Genomic DNA, 13,656 nt, shown 5'->3' on the forward strand with positions numbered 1-13,656 from the left:
TATATATATATATATATATATATATATATATATATATATGGACATTTCTTAAAGCTATTCACTTCTGACCATAGGCCTTGTGCCCGAAATACGTTAAAGTTACTTAACTTAACCTGTTGCCTTGAACAAGCTTTCTATCTATATTTGTGATTCTATTTCTGCATCATAATGCTTCATGCAAACTACAACACTCTTCATATATTTACATAGATATACATTTGTGTGTGTGTGTGTGTGTGTAGATATACATATTCATACAAACTGACCCATTCTGTGTCTCTATCTTTCTCTCACCTTTCATTTTTCCTGTCACTATACTTTTTTCATTTTTGTTTTTCTTTTTGCTTAGGTGTGGCATAAAATGTCATTGAATCTACTACTTCTAGTCTGCCTTATTTTGAAACAAATAGGAAATAATCTAATAGGTATGCATCACTCTTGTATTCTTTTACATAACTTACATAGTATGTATGTGTGAGAGAGTATATGTGTATATATATATATATATATATATATATATATATATATATATATGCATGTGTGTATATGTTAAAACAGTAATTATTGAAACCATTTTATTAGTCAAAATCTCATCAGAGGGTTAGAAAAAAGATATACAGTTAGGTTATTAGTTGTTGGCTTTTCGAATCATCTCAGCAGACTAAATATTATTTTATGGCTAATATTGGTATAAACCTGGGTCAAGGGGTCATAGGTTGTTTTAGTGGGTAATGGATAATATGTGAATATAATCAGGGTAATGATTGGCAAATAAATAAATAAAGATTAGGTAGTGAGTTACAGTAAATGATAGTATCATACGAATGAGAGAATAACCTGTCTGTATATATGTATACAATTATGTGCTTTGACTACAGCATTTGAACAGTTTAGCTCTTATTTCTAGCAATGTAACTGTTACTAACACCTTAGTCACATTTAATGACAATTATAGTTTTCCTTTTTGGTAAAACATTGCAAACTGTTGTCTATATTAATTTTGAATGTGTGTATGTGTATCATCATAATTTACTGTCCGCTTTCCATGCTGGCATGGGTTGGATGGTTTGACATGAAGCTGGCCACCTGGGAGCTGTGTAGATTCCAACTGTCTGTTGTGGCATGGTTTTTATGGCTGGATGCCCTTCCTAATGCCAACCTCTTAACAGAGTGTGCTGAGTGCTTTTACATGCCATTAGCACAGGTGCATATATGCAGCACCAGCACGGATGTGTTTAAACAGTGCTGGCACAGGTGCACTTACACAGCGCTGGCACAGGTGCCTTTTATGTGGCATTGGCACCTGAAAGGACAAGCTTGTATATGTGGAGGACAGCAATTTTACTTATCAAGTACTGCAAGTTGCCACATCTCCCAGTCTCTTGTCATTTCCTCAATGAGGCCCAGCATCTGAACATCATTTCTCACCATTTCTTCCTGGGTCTACCCCTTCCACAAGTACCCACCACAATTAGGGCTGAACATGTGTTGCATCTTTTATGTCATCTCATACAGTATACGTTTCCAATGTATTTACTTCAGATACCAAAACTATAAAGATAATCCCTGCAAAGAAAATATTTAAAGAAGTCAGAGCTGTCCAAGCAGTAAAATGTATTAACAATGACACTGGTTCAGAACATAATGGCACCAGTGCATTTTTTTACCATATCTTATGCAAAAAATCAAAGTCCATTACAGTAAAGTTCAAAAGTAAGTATTATTACAATATATTCTTCCACTTATTTAATCCTTTACTACTTTTAATCATTGGACTGTTACGGATAAATTTAAAGAAGGGCAGAATGGGGTAGACATGGTTGAATGGTTAGGGAAATCATTTTCGAAGCACATGGTTCAGTGTATGATAATCAATCTGCCATAATATGTTTCCGTGTTTAATCTCAGTTGGTGGTACCTTGAGCAAGTGTCTTCCACTAAAGCCTCAAACTGACTAATGCTTCTTGCAAAAACATTTTATATCTGCAAATTGTGTGGAAGTCTTGTGTGTGCGTGAGTGTGTGTGTGTGTGTGTGTGCACGCGTGCGCATGCATGTGTGTGTATAGATAGATAGATAGATAGATAGATAGATAGATAGCTACCTACAAATGTATCCATCTATATCTCTCTATATATACACACACACACACACACACACACACACACACACATAAAAGGTGACAAAAAATTGTCATAATCCCCAAAAAAGAGGCACTTGTATATTAGTTAATGAAGTGGGTATATTATTATTTATATAAAACTATAAAACTTATACTGTTACTGAATAGTTTCATGCTGAAAACTTTTCAGAAATGAAGAGGTAAATTTACAATCATCAGACGTAGCCACGTTCTGAGTTCAAATTCTGCCGAGGTCGACTTTGCCTTTCATCCTTTTGGGGTCGATAAACTAAGCACCAGTGAAACACGGGGGTTGATGTAATTGACTTAATCCCCTCCCCAAGCTGCCCTTGTGGCAAAATTTGAAACCATTAGGAAGGGCATAAGGCCATAGAAACCACACCAAATTAGACTGGAGTCAGCTGCAGCCCCACCGGCTTGCCGGCTCTGATCACACTGTTCAACCCATGCCAGCATGGACAATAGATGTTAAATGATGATGATGATGATGATGATGATGATGACGATGACGATGACGACGGCGGTGGTGGCAGCAACGGCGACGAGGATGACGATGATATATAAAATATATTTTAGTATGTGTGTGTGTATGTGTACGAATTTTTTTCATGTTAAGCAACAATAGCTACTATTACTCTGAAGCATGCTTGCCCTTCCTGATGTTTCCTGGAATTGGTAAGTCAACTTAACAATAATAACATAAACTGCACCTAATTCTCTTTGCTATGCCTCTTCTCTTACAAGAGTTGACCTTGTGACAAGTGAAATATGATATAAAATAACATCAGTATCAATATATCAGATGAATGATAAATATAACTAATTGTAGGGAGAGTTTTGAGGTTAATAAGTACACTTTGCAACCACAATATTACTGATTACATTCTTAACTGAAATTTGGTAGACTCAAACTTCCTAGAAACTCAACATGTGTATATGTATGTATATATGTGTGTATGTGTGTGCGTATGAATTGCATTACAAACTTGAGAACATCCAACAAATACATAAATTTGAGGACCAAGATTTTTTCTGGAGGACTGGAGTGCAATATAGCTTTTGTTGTTTATGAAGCACAGGTTTCTGCAAACTACGACAAAAGTCGTACTGATATCAAATGTTATATTGGAACCATGGAAGGAAAATTTAAATCTAGATATACTCTTTTACTTGTTTCAGTTATTTGACTGTGGCCATGTTGAAGCACTGCCTTTAGTCGAGCAAATCGACCCCAGGACTTATTCTTTGTAAGCCTAGTACTTATTCTATCGGATCTCTTTTGCCGAACCGCTAAATTATGGGGACATAAACACACCAGCATCAGTTGACTAGTGATGTTGTGGGGGACACAGAAACATATACACACACAGACACACAAATATATACACACACATACATATACACACACATACATACATATATATATATATATATATATATATATATATACATATACACACATATATACGATGGGCTTCTTTCAGTTTCCGTCTACCAATTCAACTCACAACGCTTTCGTCGGCCCGAGGCTATAGCAGAAGATACCTGCCCAACTGAACCGGGAACCATGTGGTGGTTCGTAAGCAAGCTATTTACCACACAACCACTCATCATCTTTTGAACTTTAGGCACCATGATAAGAGACATTCAACAACCTTTTTAGCTTTGATTTGGAAACTTAAAGATGAAGGGAAAGTTTTGACATCTGATTGAAAATCCTCTCAAAATTCAGACTCTATATTAATGGGTCCAAAAAATGTTCATTGTGTTCTCTTTAAAAACTATATCTTCCAATGAATGCATTAATTCAAAGAACAAGATTCTTTTTCGCATGTCCACATTTCAAGAAATACATCTTGTCAGAATTTAAAAGTAGACCACTGGACACTTAGTAAGCCATTTAACATCTGGTTTATGTATTCTTGACATTAAATTAGTGTAACATTGGTTATCTCCCTTGTGTCTTCTTGGCTTCTTTACAATGTGTCTCTTGTTTCAACGCTTTCTGCTCAAAAGAAAACTGACAAACGGTCTTGTTTTCAGCTTGATAAATGGTTTGTCATTTTGAGCAGGAACTCTTGGATTACAAGATTTGTTTTCTTTTTTTTATATGATTATATAATATACAGCTCTATAACTTCTTTTTTGGATTTATGTTTTACTGATAGTTTCCGTCTATCAAATCTACTTTGTTCAGTCCAGAACTATATAAAAGTGAACAATACTTACCCTAGATGCCACGTGCTGGGACTGAACTAAAGACCATATGATTGGGATACAAACTTCTTAATCATTTAGCTATTCCTGCACCAACTGATAAAATATTATATACGTGTGTGTGTGTGTATGCACGTGCTTGTGCGTGTGCGTATGTGTGTGTATGTGTGCAGGTGTGGGATGCACTCTCTCTTTACTCTTTTACTCTTTTACTTGGTTCAGTCATTTGACTGCGGCCATGCTGGAGCACTGCTTTTTAGTCGAGAAAATCGATCCCAGGACTTATTCTTTGTAAGCCTAGTACTTATTCTATCGGTCTCTTTTTTGCCGAACCGCTAAGTTACGGGGACATAAACACACCAGCATCGGTTGTCAAGCAATGGCGGGGGGACAGACACACAAACACACATACGTATATATATGCATACATATATACGACGGGCTTCTTTCAGTTTCCGTCTACCAAATCCACTCACAAGGCTTTGGTCAGCCCGAGGCTATAGTAGAAGACACTTGCCCAAGGTGCCACCCAGTGAGACTGAACCCAGAACCATGTGGTTGGTAAGCAAGCTACTTACCACACAGCCATGCCTAGTTAGTTTTATTTTGAAAATTACGAATTTATTTTATGGCTTATTATTGTTTATATTTTAAATTACATATATATGGGGACACCAAAATCTTTCAAGTACTTAGGGTTTCTGTGGGTCTTAATCCATCCCTGTTCTCTCGTCATCATGTCAGTTATGAATATTCTGTGCCATGTAGTTTGGTTTTCCTCCGTTTATTTCTCCTTCCAGGGGTGTTCATTTGAAAGCTGTCTTAGAGCTGCATTGTTCTGGTAACTGAAGTAAGAATCTACATATTGCCAATATATAAACATTGAATTTTATAAAAAGATTTTCTTTCTTCTTTTACAAAAATGAATTTTAAAAATCTTCTTGTCTTATGACAGCTGCAAACATCACTGGAACCTCAACAGAAATGATGTCAGAGATATCAAGAGATTGCAAACAAACAATCTCAAAGTTTAATGCAACTGTCTTGAGAGTGCATACAGTTGAGGTGCTTTTCTCAAGTGAGAAACAAACTAGTTATAAAATCAGTTGCATAAATGAGAAAGACAAAACTGAGGCATACACTCGTGTTCAATTTGGATGTAAGTATAACTTGATAACATTGAACATAGTACATTATATACATATATGTACATGCATGTGTATATATGTATGTATACATGTTGATATATATATATATATGTAAATGCTAATATATTTATGAATGTATGTATTTATGTATGTATATACGCATATTAAGTAGGTATATAGGGTAAATCCCCCTACACATATCTACCTATCTATCTATCTATCTATCTATCTATCTATGCATGCATACATACATACATGCATGCATACATACATACATACATACATACATGCATGCATGAATACATACATTCATACATACATACATACATATATACACACACACATACATGCACACACACACATACACAAATACGATGAATGGTTAGTGAGAGCTGTACAAGCCATGTACAGGGATGCTGTCAGTAAGGTGAGGGTTGGCAATGAGTACAGTGAAGAATTCTGGGTAGGGGTAGGGTCCACCAAAGACCAGTCCTCAGCCTCCTCTTATTCATCATAGTCCTCCAGGCAATAGCAGAGGAATTCAAGACAGGATGCCTCTGGGAGCTTCTCTATGCTGATGACCTTGCTCTAATAGCTGAGTCACTATCAGAACTAGAGGAGAAGTTTCAGGTGTGGAAGCAAGGTCTAGAATCGAAGGGCCTTAGTGTCAACCTAGTAAAAACAGCTTCTGTCACATCCCAGGGGAAAAAACTACAAGTAGTTGATAGCTCACATTACCTAGGTGACAAAGTTGGTAGCGGGGGTGGATGCTCTGAAAGTGTAGCTGATAGAATAAGAATAGGCTGGGCAAAGTTCAGAGAGCTCTTACCTCTTGCTCAGAGTAAAAAGTAGACTTATGACACATGTGTGCAAACAGCCATGCTACATGGCAGTGAAACATGGGCCATGACTGCTGAGAACATGCATAAGCTTGCAAGGAATGAAGCCAGTATGTTCCCCTGAATGTGTAATGTCAGTTTGTATACACAACAAGAGTGTAAGCGCCCGGAGAGAAAAGTTGGACCTAAGAAGCATCAGACGTGGTGTGAAAGAGAGACGACTGCACTGGTATGGTCATGTGTTGTGCGTGGATGAAGACAGCTGTGTGAAAAGGTGTCACACTCTAGCAGTAGGGGGAACCTATGGTAGAGGTAGACCCAGGAAGACCTGGGATGAGGTGATGAACATTGGGCCTCATCGAAGCAATGACAAGTGACCGAGACTTTGGAGACATGCTGTGCTTGAGAAGACCCAGCAAGCCAAGTGGGACCATAACCATGGCCTCTGCCAGTGCAGCATAACACACACACACAGTGGCTTACATGTGTATACTTACAAACACAAACTAACGTGAGTATTCACACAGATGTGCACATACAGGCTGACAGTGGTATGCACACACACACACACACACACACACACACACACACACACACACACACACACACACACACACACACACACATTCACACACTCACACATGCTGACTTACCCTTGCAACCCTCCCCAGCTAAGCATCTATAATCTTGCGGGCTCATAAGTGGTTGGCATTAGGAAGGGCATCCAGCCATGGAAACCATACCAAAACAGACTCGGAGCCTGAATAGCTGTTCAGCTTCTGTCAAACCGTGCAGTTAATGTTAGCATGGAAAACCAACATTAAATGATGATGATGATGATGATAATCACACACACACACACACACATACACTATAAACACAGATGCACACATGAAAGCAATAGTATTAAATTTTTAATTCTATAATGATACAATCCAGCTTAATTTGCTTCGTTATCTTTTTCCAGATTCGCCAAGTGTAGCATCTGTCCATATCGAGAGAAATGTCTCTGACTATATAAGTATATCTGTTACTCCTCGTACCTATGGTAAAAATGAACTTTTGGCATCCTGGAATATTTCATGGTATACTAGTTTCTTTCCATTCTAACCATTTAGCATTCAGATTAATTAATCAAATGTAATACTTATTTATCCATACTTTTAAATATTAATCCTGTATTATGTTGTAGCTTCAAGATTTCCATGATGTGATTGTTTATTTTTAGAATGACATTGTAGGATAGGTATGAAAGGCTGGATATAGCTGGTTTAAATGCTAATGCTGTAATAAGATTATAATATTCCAGACTAAAACAATCTCTTTTAGTACATATATTTATATTCTATACGGCTCAGGTATGGCTGGCTGTGTAGTTAAGAAACTCATTTTGCAACCACTTGGTTTCAGGTTCAGTTCCGCTGTGTGACACCTTGGGCAAGTGTCTTTTATTATAGCCCCAGAACACCCAATGCTTTGTGAGTGAATTTGGTGGACAGAAACAGTGTAGAAATCCATTTGTTGACTGCTTCCCCTTCCACTCCCCTATTAGCAATGCTACTGAGTCACACTTACCTAAATTGAACTTTGGTGAAGAATCTAAAAGCATGTAGGGTTACTTTGTCACATGTGTTTATAGATTCTTTGAATTTTCTCAGACAGAATTTTGGAGGCTAATGCAGTTTTGCAACTTACCTTCAAAAATGCATTTTTTTTTTTGAAAATATTTCTTTGGATTTCAAGGTTTTAGATGTTGGAGATTCCAAATATGCAAAACAAAAAATTTTTCAAAATTTTACCCCCCACCCTATTTTGAATGTATTGTTGTATATTGAAGTGTAGAAATTTCATTAAAGCAGGTGTATAAAGTGCACTTTCTATGTTTATTTGACTAAAACCCTTTAAGGCAGTGCTTCAGCATGGCCACAGTCAAATGATTGAAACAAGTAAAAGAATAAAAGAATTTGTGTGTGTGTGTGTATTTATATATTACATATATACATATCATTGGGTAAACAAGGCAATTAATGGTCTCCACTTTCATGTGGTGTACTTGAACAATTATGAAGATCTCTTCAAATGAAACAATTGGTTACCTTGTTAATCCTCAGATAAAGTATATTTATCCTTCAATGTGGTGTTAAACACTTGTTTTCACTGTTTGATAATACCGTCTGTGTGTGTGTGTGTGTGTGTGTGTGTGTATAGATAGATAGATAGATAGACAAACAGATAGATGGATGGATGGATGGATAGATAGATTGATTGTAAGGTATATGCCTGGTAATTTGCTGGTAAAACACGTTCATTGGTTCAGTGTTCGTTGGGTATTTGATAAATAAGGAAGATGTTATTTTAATGAAATACCTCTTGACATCACCTGAGTGACACATCTACACCAATGAATACACCTAAACCAGATGTTCAATAACCCACAAGGGATCGATGCTAGATGGGTCAAAACAATTGTAGTCATCAATAATGATTCTTGTATCTTCTATCTTTTGTCTCTCTTTTTAATCATATGTGTGTGTATGTGTGTGTGCGTGTGTGTGTGTGTGTGTATGTGTACATGCAACAGTCACAGGATAAAAATAAACTTTCTTTTCTATAATGTAATTCTATAAAGCCACCTTCAGCTTCAACAACAGCTTCTACAGGAGATCTAAATCCCCTACAAGCTCGAATCAAGTGGTCCCGGTTCCTTTTGGACATTACTCTGACTATGGCAGCTTTCAAAGAATCTTTGGTGTGATAGGTGTGTTCATTGACCTCTCTCTCAACATCGCACCACATGTAATAGTCCCATGGATTGAGATCTGGGGAATTAGGAAGTAAATTTTAGGGATTATGTGATCCTGAAAATTTTCAGCCATCCATTCTTGTGTTACTAGAGCCTTGTGTGATAGTGCAGAGTCTTACTGAAACACATATGACCTTCCATTGCATACACTGTCTATGCAGGGCTTAACAATGATTTCTAGGACCTCACTGTAGGTGGCAGAGTTAACTCTAGGAACTTGTGGAAAGAAGTAAGGAGGCATCACATGTCGTTCATTGCTGACAACCCCTAAAACCATGACAGTTGCAGGAAATTTTGTATGGATAACATTTGGACCTTCAGAAGGGTCTGCACATAATCATCTGTCATTTCTTCTGTTAACTTTTTGATTTCAGTTGAAGTTTTTCTCATTTGAGAAAAACCAAATCAGATATTTTTCTGCTGGATTTTCTCAGTTTGTTTAAGAGCCTTTTAGATCTGATGTAGTGATTTTCTTTTGCTTTTTTTTGACAAATTGTCCTTTCCTCATCATATAAGATTTATATCTGATTTAACATAAATAATCTCTACATTATTTAAATCCTAATGTGTAAGTTCAATAATACACACTTTCCTAGTTTTACATTTTCAAAATAAAAAAAACTCTTTAAAATTTGAGGGATGTTTTTTTTTTTACTTTTTTGCTTTTTTTTTTTTGTAAGGAAACCAAACAAAAGTAAATGAAATAATTATATTTGTTTTAATGAAATATTTTTGCTAAAATTTTTTAAACAAAATCATATTTGACTAAAATGTTTTTCTAGTCAGTGTTCTACGGTATTGAAAATTAAGTGGAACCCTTGCAACATAATAAGAAATGATGGAACTTCGGCCAAGATTTACTGTAATGCTAAGTATTTCTACTCTTTCAACATAACAGGAATTGGGCTGTTTGGTACATACTCCAAACTGTACAATTACTCAATCAGAAAAATACCAGGTGAGCTTCTTGCAAATTGTATTACTAACAAAAGAAACTAAATGTGATATCATATCGCATGCTAACACCTAGCATCATCATTTATAAATTACATCATTCCCATCTGTAACCATCATTATGTGTTATGAACATGATACTCCGCCTCTTCATTCTCATCATCATCATCTGCATCATCATCGTCATCATCGTTTTTTTTTTATTGTTGTTGCTGTTGTTGTTATAATTATTATGTTGAGATCGACTTTGCCTTCCATCTTTTGGGGTTGGTAAAATAAGTACCAGTTGAGCTCTGGGGTCGATGTTAACAACTGGCCCCCCCTCCCCCTAATTTTAGGCCTTGTGCCTTTAGTAGAAAGGATTGTTGTCATTGTTGTTATTATCATTATTATTATTATTATTATTATTATTATTATTATTATTATTATTGGTGGTGAGCAGGCAGTCGTTAGATAGGCAAAGTACTTAGCGGTATTTCATCTGTCTTCGTGTTCTGAGTTCAAATTCCACTGAGGTCGATTTTGCCTTTCATCCTTTCAGGGTTGATCAAATAAGTACCACCAAGTTACGGGGACATAAACACACCTACATCGGTTGTCAAGCGATGGTGGTGGGACAAACACAGACTCACAAACATATATATATATATATATATATACATGACAGGCTTCTTTTAATTTCCATCTACCAAATCCACTCACAAGGCTTTGGTTGACCCAAGGCTATAGTAGAAGACACTTGACCAAAGTGCCACACAGTGGGGCTGAGCCCAGAACCATGGGGTTGGTAAGCAAGCTACTTACCACGCAGTCACTCCTGCGCCTGTATTCAATAATTTAATACTTTATGGTTGTAACACAGACAGCAAGTTATGAGGAGCAGAGACTATTGTAATAGCAGTATGAATGGTGTAAGAAGCAGGGATTGAAGACAATTCAACAGTGGGTCTAGTAGTTGAAGTACATTGATATGTGGAGATATTTTTGTTGAATGTATTTTTAGTTATCTGTTTTCTTTTCTTTTTTAATCTTTGCAGTAAGACTTCCACCTTTTGAAAATATAATGAAAAGAGTTTCCCAATATTCAATTCATTTAAGCCTCAATCTTTTGAGTACAGTAGAGGTTTACAGTCTAAGGAAGGAATACCAAGTTATGTATAGGTCTGAAAGAGATCCTGAAGGCACCTGGAAGGTATGACTAATCATATGTATAGTCTATACTGGTTGTTTTTGTTGTTGCTGTCATCATCATCATCATCATCGTCATCATCATCATCATCATCGTCATCATCATCATCATCATCATCAGTAGAAGCAGAAGCATCATCGTTACCTGTCTGTACTCCATGCTAGCAAGGTGGTGAGCTGGCAGAGGTATCAACATGTCTTATGAAAAAATACTTAGCAGCATTACTTATGGCTCTTTACATTGTGAGTTCAAATCCTGCCAAGGTCAACTTTGCCTTTCATCCCTTCAAAGTTGATGAAAGTAACAAAGTACCAGTCAAGTAAATATATCAATCTATCTATATCTATCTATCTATTGACCTATATATATAAATATGTATGTATAAGCACCGTTCAAGCGTTGGGCCTCATGAAGGCAGTGACAGAAGACCAAGATCTTTGGCAATATACCATGCTTGTGTAGACCAGTCAAGACAAGTAAGTCGATAGTCATGGCCGATGCTGGTGTCAGTTCAATAGTACAGACTACACTCTGAGAGTGGTTAGCATTAGGAAGGGCATCCAGCCATAGAAACCTTGCTAAATTAGATTGGAAACTGGTGCAGCTCCCCAATGTATCGGTTTTTAGTCAAACTATCCAAGCCATGCCAGTATGGAAAACGGACATTAAATAATGATGATGGTGATGATGATGATGATATATGTACAAGCTGAGCAAAATTGCAGTTGTGGCAGATACTGGTGTCATGCAAATTGGCACCCATGCCAGTTGCATGTAAAAGCATGCATTACACAGAATGGTTGGCATTAGGAAGGGCATCCAGCCATAGAAAACCATGCCTAATCAGACTGGAGTCTGGTGCACCTTCCAGCTTACCAGTCTTGGTCAACCATCCAACCCATGTCGGCATGGACAATGGACGTTAAATGATGATGATGATATATATATATATAGATATATATATATATACACACATGCACACACACACGCACACACACACACACACACACACACACACACACATATAAATACTTGCATAATACTAAACTAACACATGTATTATCTGTAATTACAGACTGAAAGTTCGTCCTCTAACAAAATAGAATTAAATAATTTGCGCCCATTTACAAAGTACTCCATCTTAGCCTCTGTGAGAGAAAGGCATAGTACAATTTGGAACAAAAATGTGAGCTTGATAATAAAGACCAAATCTGCAGGTAAATTGCTACTCCTTCTTTACATAGCTTTAAAACATAAATTTATAGTTATTTTTATATTTTTATACATTTATATTTATTCATTTATTTATTGCAAGATTTAGTTAGATGTCATTTCATTCTTTTGTGTTTTCTATATGGCTGCAAGAAGTGGTGTGCAGTGAATAAGTTTGTTATGCAACTTCATGGTTGAATCCTTTTGCACAACACTTTGTGCATGTAAACTCTACCATGGCCTTGAGCTAAGTGATTGCGGTTGAAATTTGGTTGGTCGAAAACTGTGAAGCTCATCAGAGGGACTATTCCTCATATACCTACATGTATGTATGCATATATGTATACATGCATGTATGTGTGGAGGCACAATGGCCCAGTGGTTAGGGCAGCGGACTCGCAGTCATAGGATTGCGGTTTCGATTCCCAGACGGGGCGTTGTGAGTGTTTATTGAGCGAAAACACCTAAAGCTCCACGAGGCTCCGGCAGGGGATGGTGGCGGACCCTGCTCTACTCTTTCACCACAACTTTCTCTCACTCTTACTTCCTGTTTCTGTTGTGCCTGTAATTCAAAGGGTCAGTCTTGTCACACTGTGTCACGCTGAATATCCCTGAGAACTACATTAAGGGTACACGTGTCTGTGGAGTGCTCAGCCACTTGCACGTTAATTTCATGAGCAGTATGTCATTCCTCATCAGGAATTACATACTGGTATGAATGATTACGACCAACAAAAATATACAAAGACCTTTCATAGCCCTTATGTGAAAAATTAATGAAGGATAACAAGAACGCCAGATATTCAAAACTAGAAAATATATATATATAAATTATTACATAACTCTACTGCCACGTACATTGGTGCAACTATAAACTTTAAACATCGCTACGCAGCCCACATGCACTCTTTTAGATACGACAAACACAGTAAATCTACAACATTAACCAATCATATTCATCACCTCAAAAACAAAAATACCCAAAACACCTTAAAATGGTCCATCTTAGACTCTGGAACTCCATACCAGGGCCAGCGCTCCAATTGCAAGCTTTGCCTAACAGAAGCATTCCATATTTTAAAATACAATTCTCCCACTCTACTTAATCGATATAATGAAGCGTTTAGCAACTGCAACCACCGCTCTTTCCAC

The 13,656-nt window shown here is 36.9% G+C and overlaps 1 protein-coding gene across 4 annotated transcripts in view; it reads left to right on the forward strand.

Annotated features, from left to right (window-relative positions):
- LOC106877032 (uncharacterized) overlaps nucleotides 1–13,656 on the forward strand; it is a 57,428-nt gene that overhangs the window by 14,639 nt on the left and 29,133 nt on the right. For all 4 annotated transcript variants that reach the window (XM_014925817.2, XM_014925815.2, XM_014925816.2 and 1 more), the window contains exons 2-8: nucleotides 350–425; nucleotides 1,543–1,713; nucleotides 5,315–5,518; nucleotides 7,314–7,431; nucleotides 9,932–10,107; nucleotides 11,141–11,295; nucleotides 12,368–12,509. In XM_014925817.2, the coding sequence (XP_014781303.1) occupies nucleotides 362–425; nucleotides 1,543–1,713; nucleotides 5,315–5,518; nucleotides 7,314–7,431; nucleotides 9,932–10,107; nucleotides 11,141–11,295; nucleotides 12,368–12,509 (1,030 nt within the window). In that variant the 5' untranslated portion in view covers nucleotides 350–361. The remainder of the gene's footprint in view (nucleotides 1–349; nucleotides 426–1,542; nucleotides 1,714–5,314; nucleotides 5,519–7,313; nucleotides 7,432–9,931; nucleotides 10,108–11,140; nucleotides 11,296–12,367; nucleotides 12,510–13,656) is intronic.

Source organism: Octopus bimaculoides, chromosome 19, assembly GCF_001194135.2.
Source record: "Octopus bimaculoides isolate UCB-OBI-ISO-001 chromosome 19, ASM119413v2, whole genome shotgun sequence".
Taxonomy (NCBI): domain Eukaryota; kingdom Metazoa; phylum Mollusca; class Cephalopoda; order Octopoda; family Octopodidae; genus Octopus; species Octopus bimaculoides.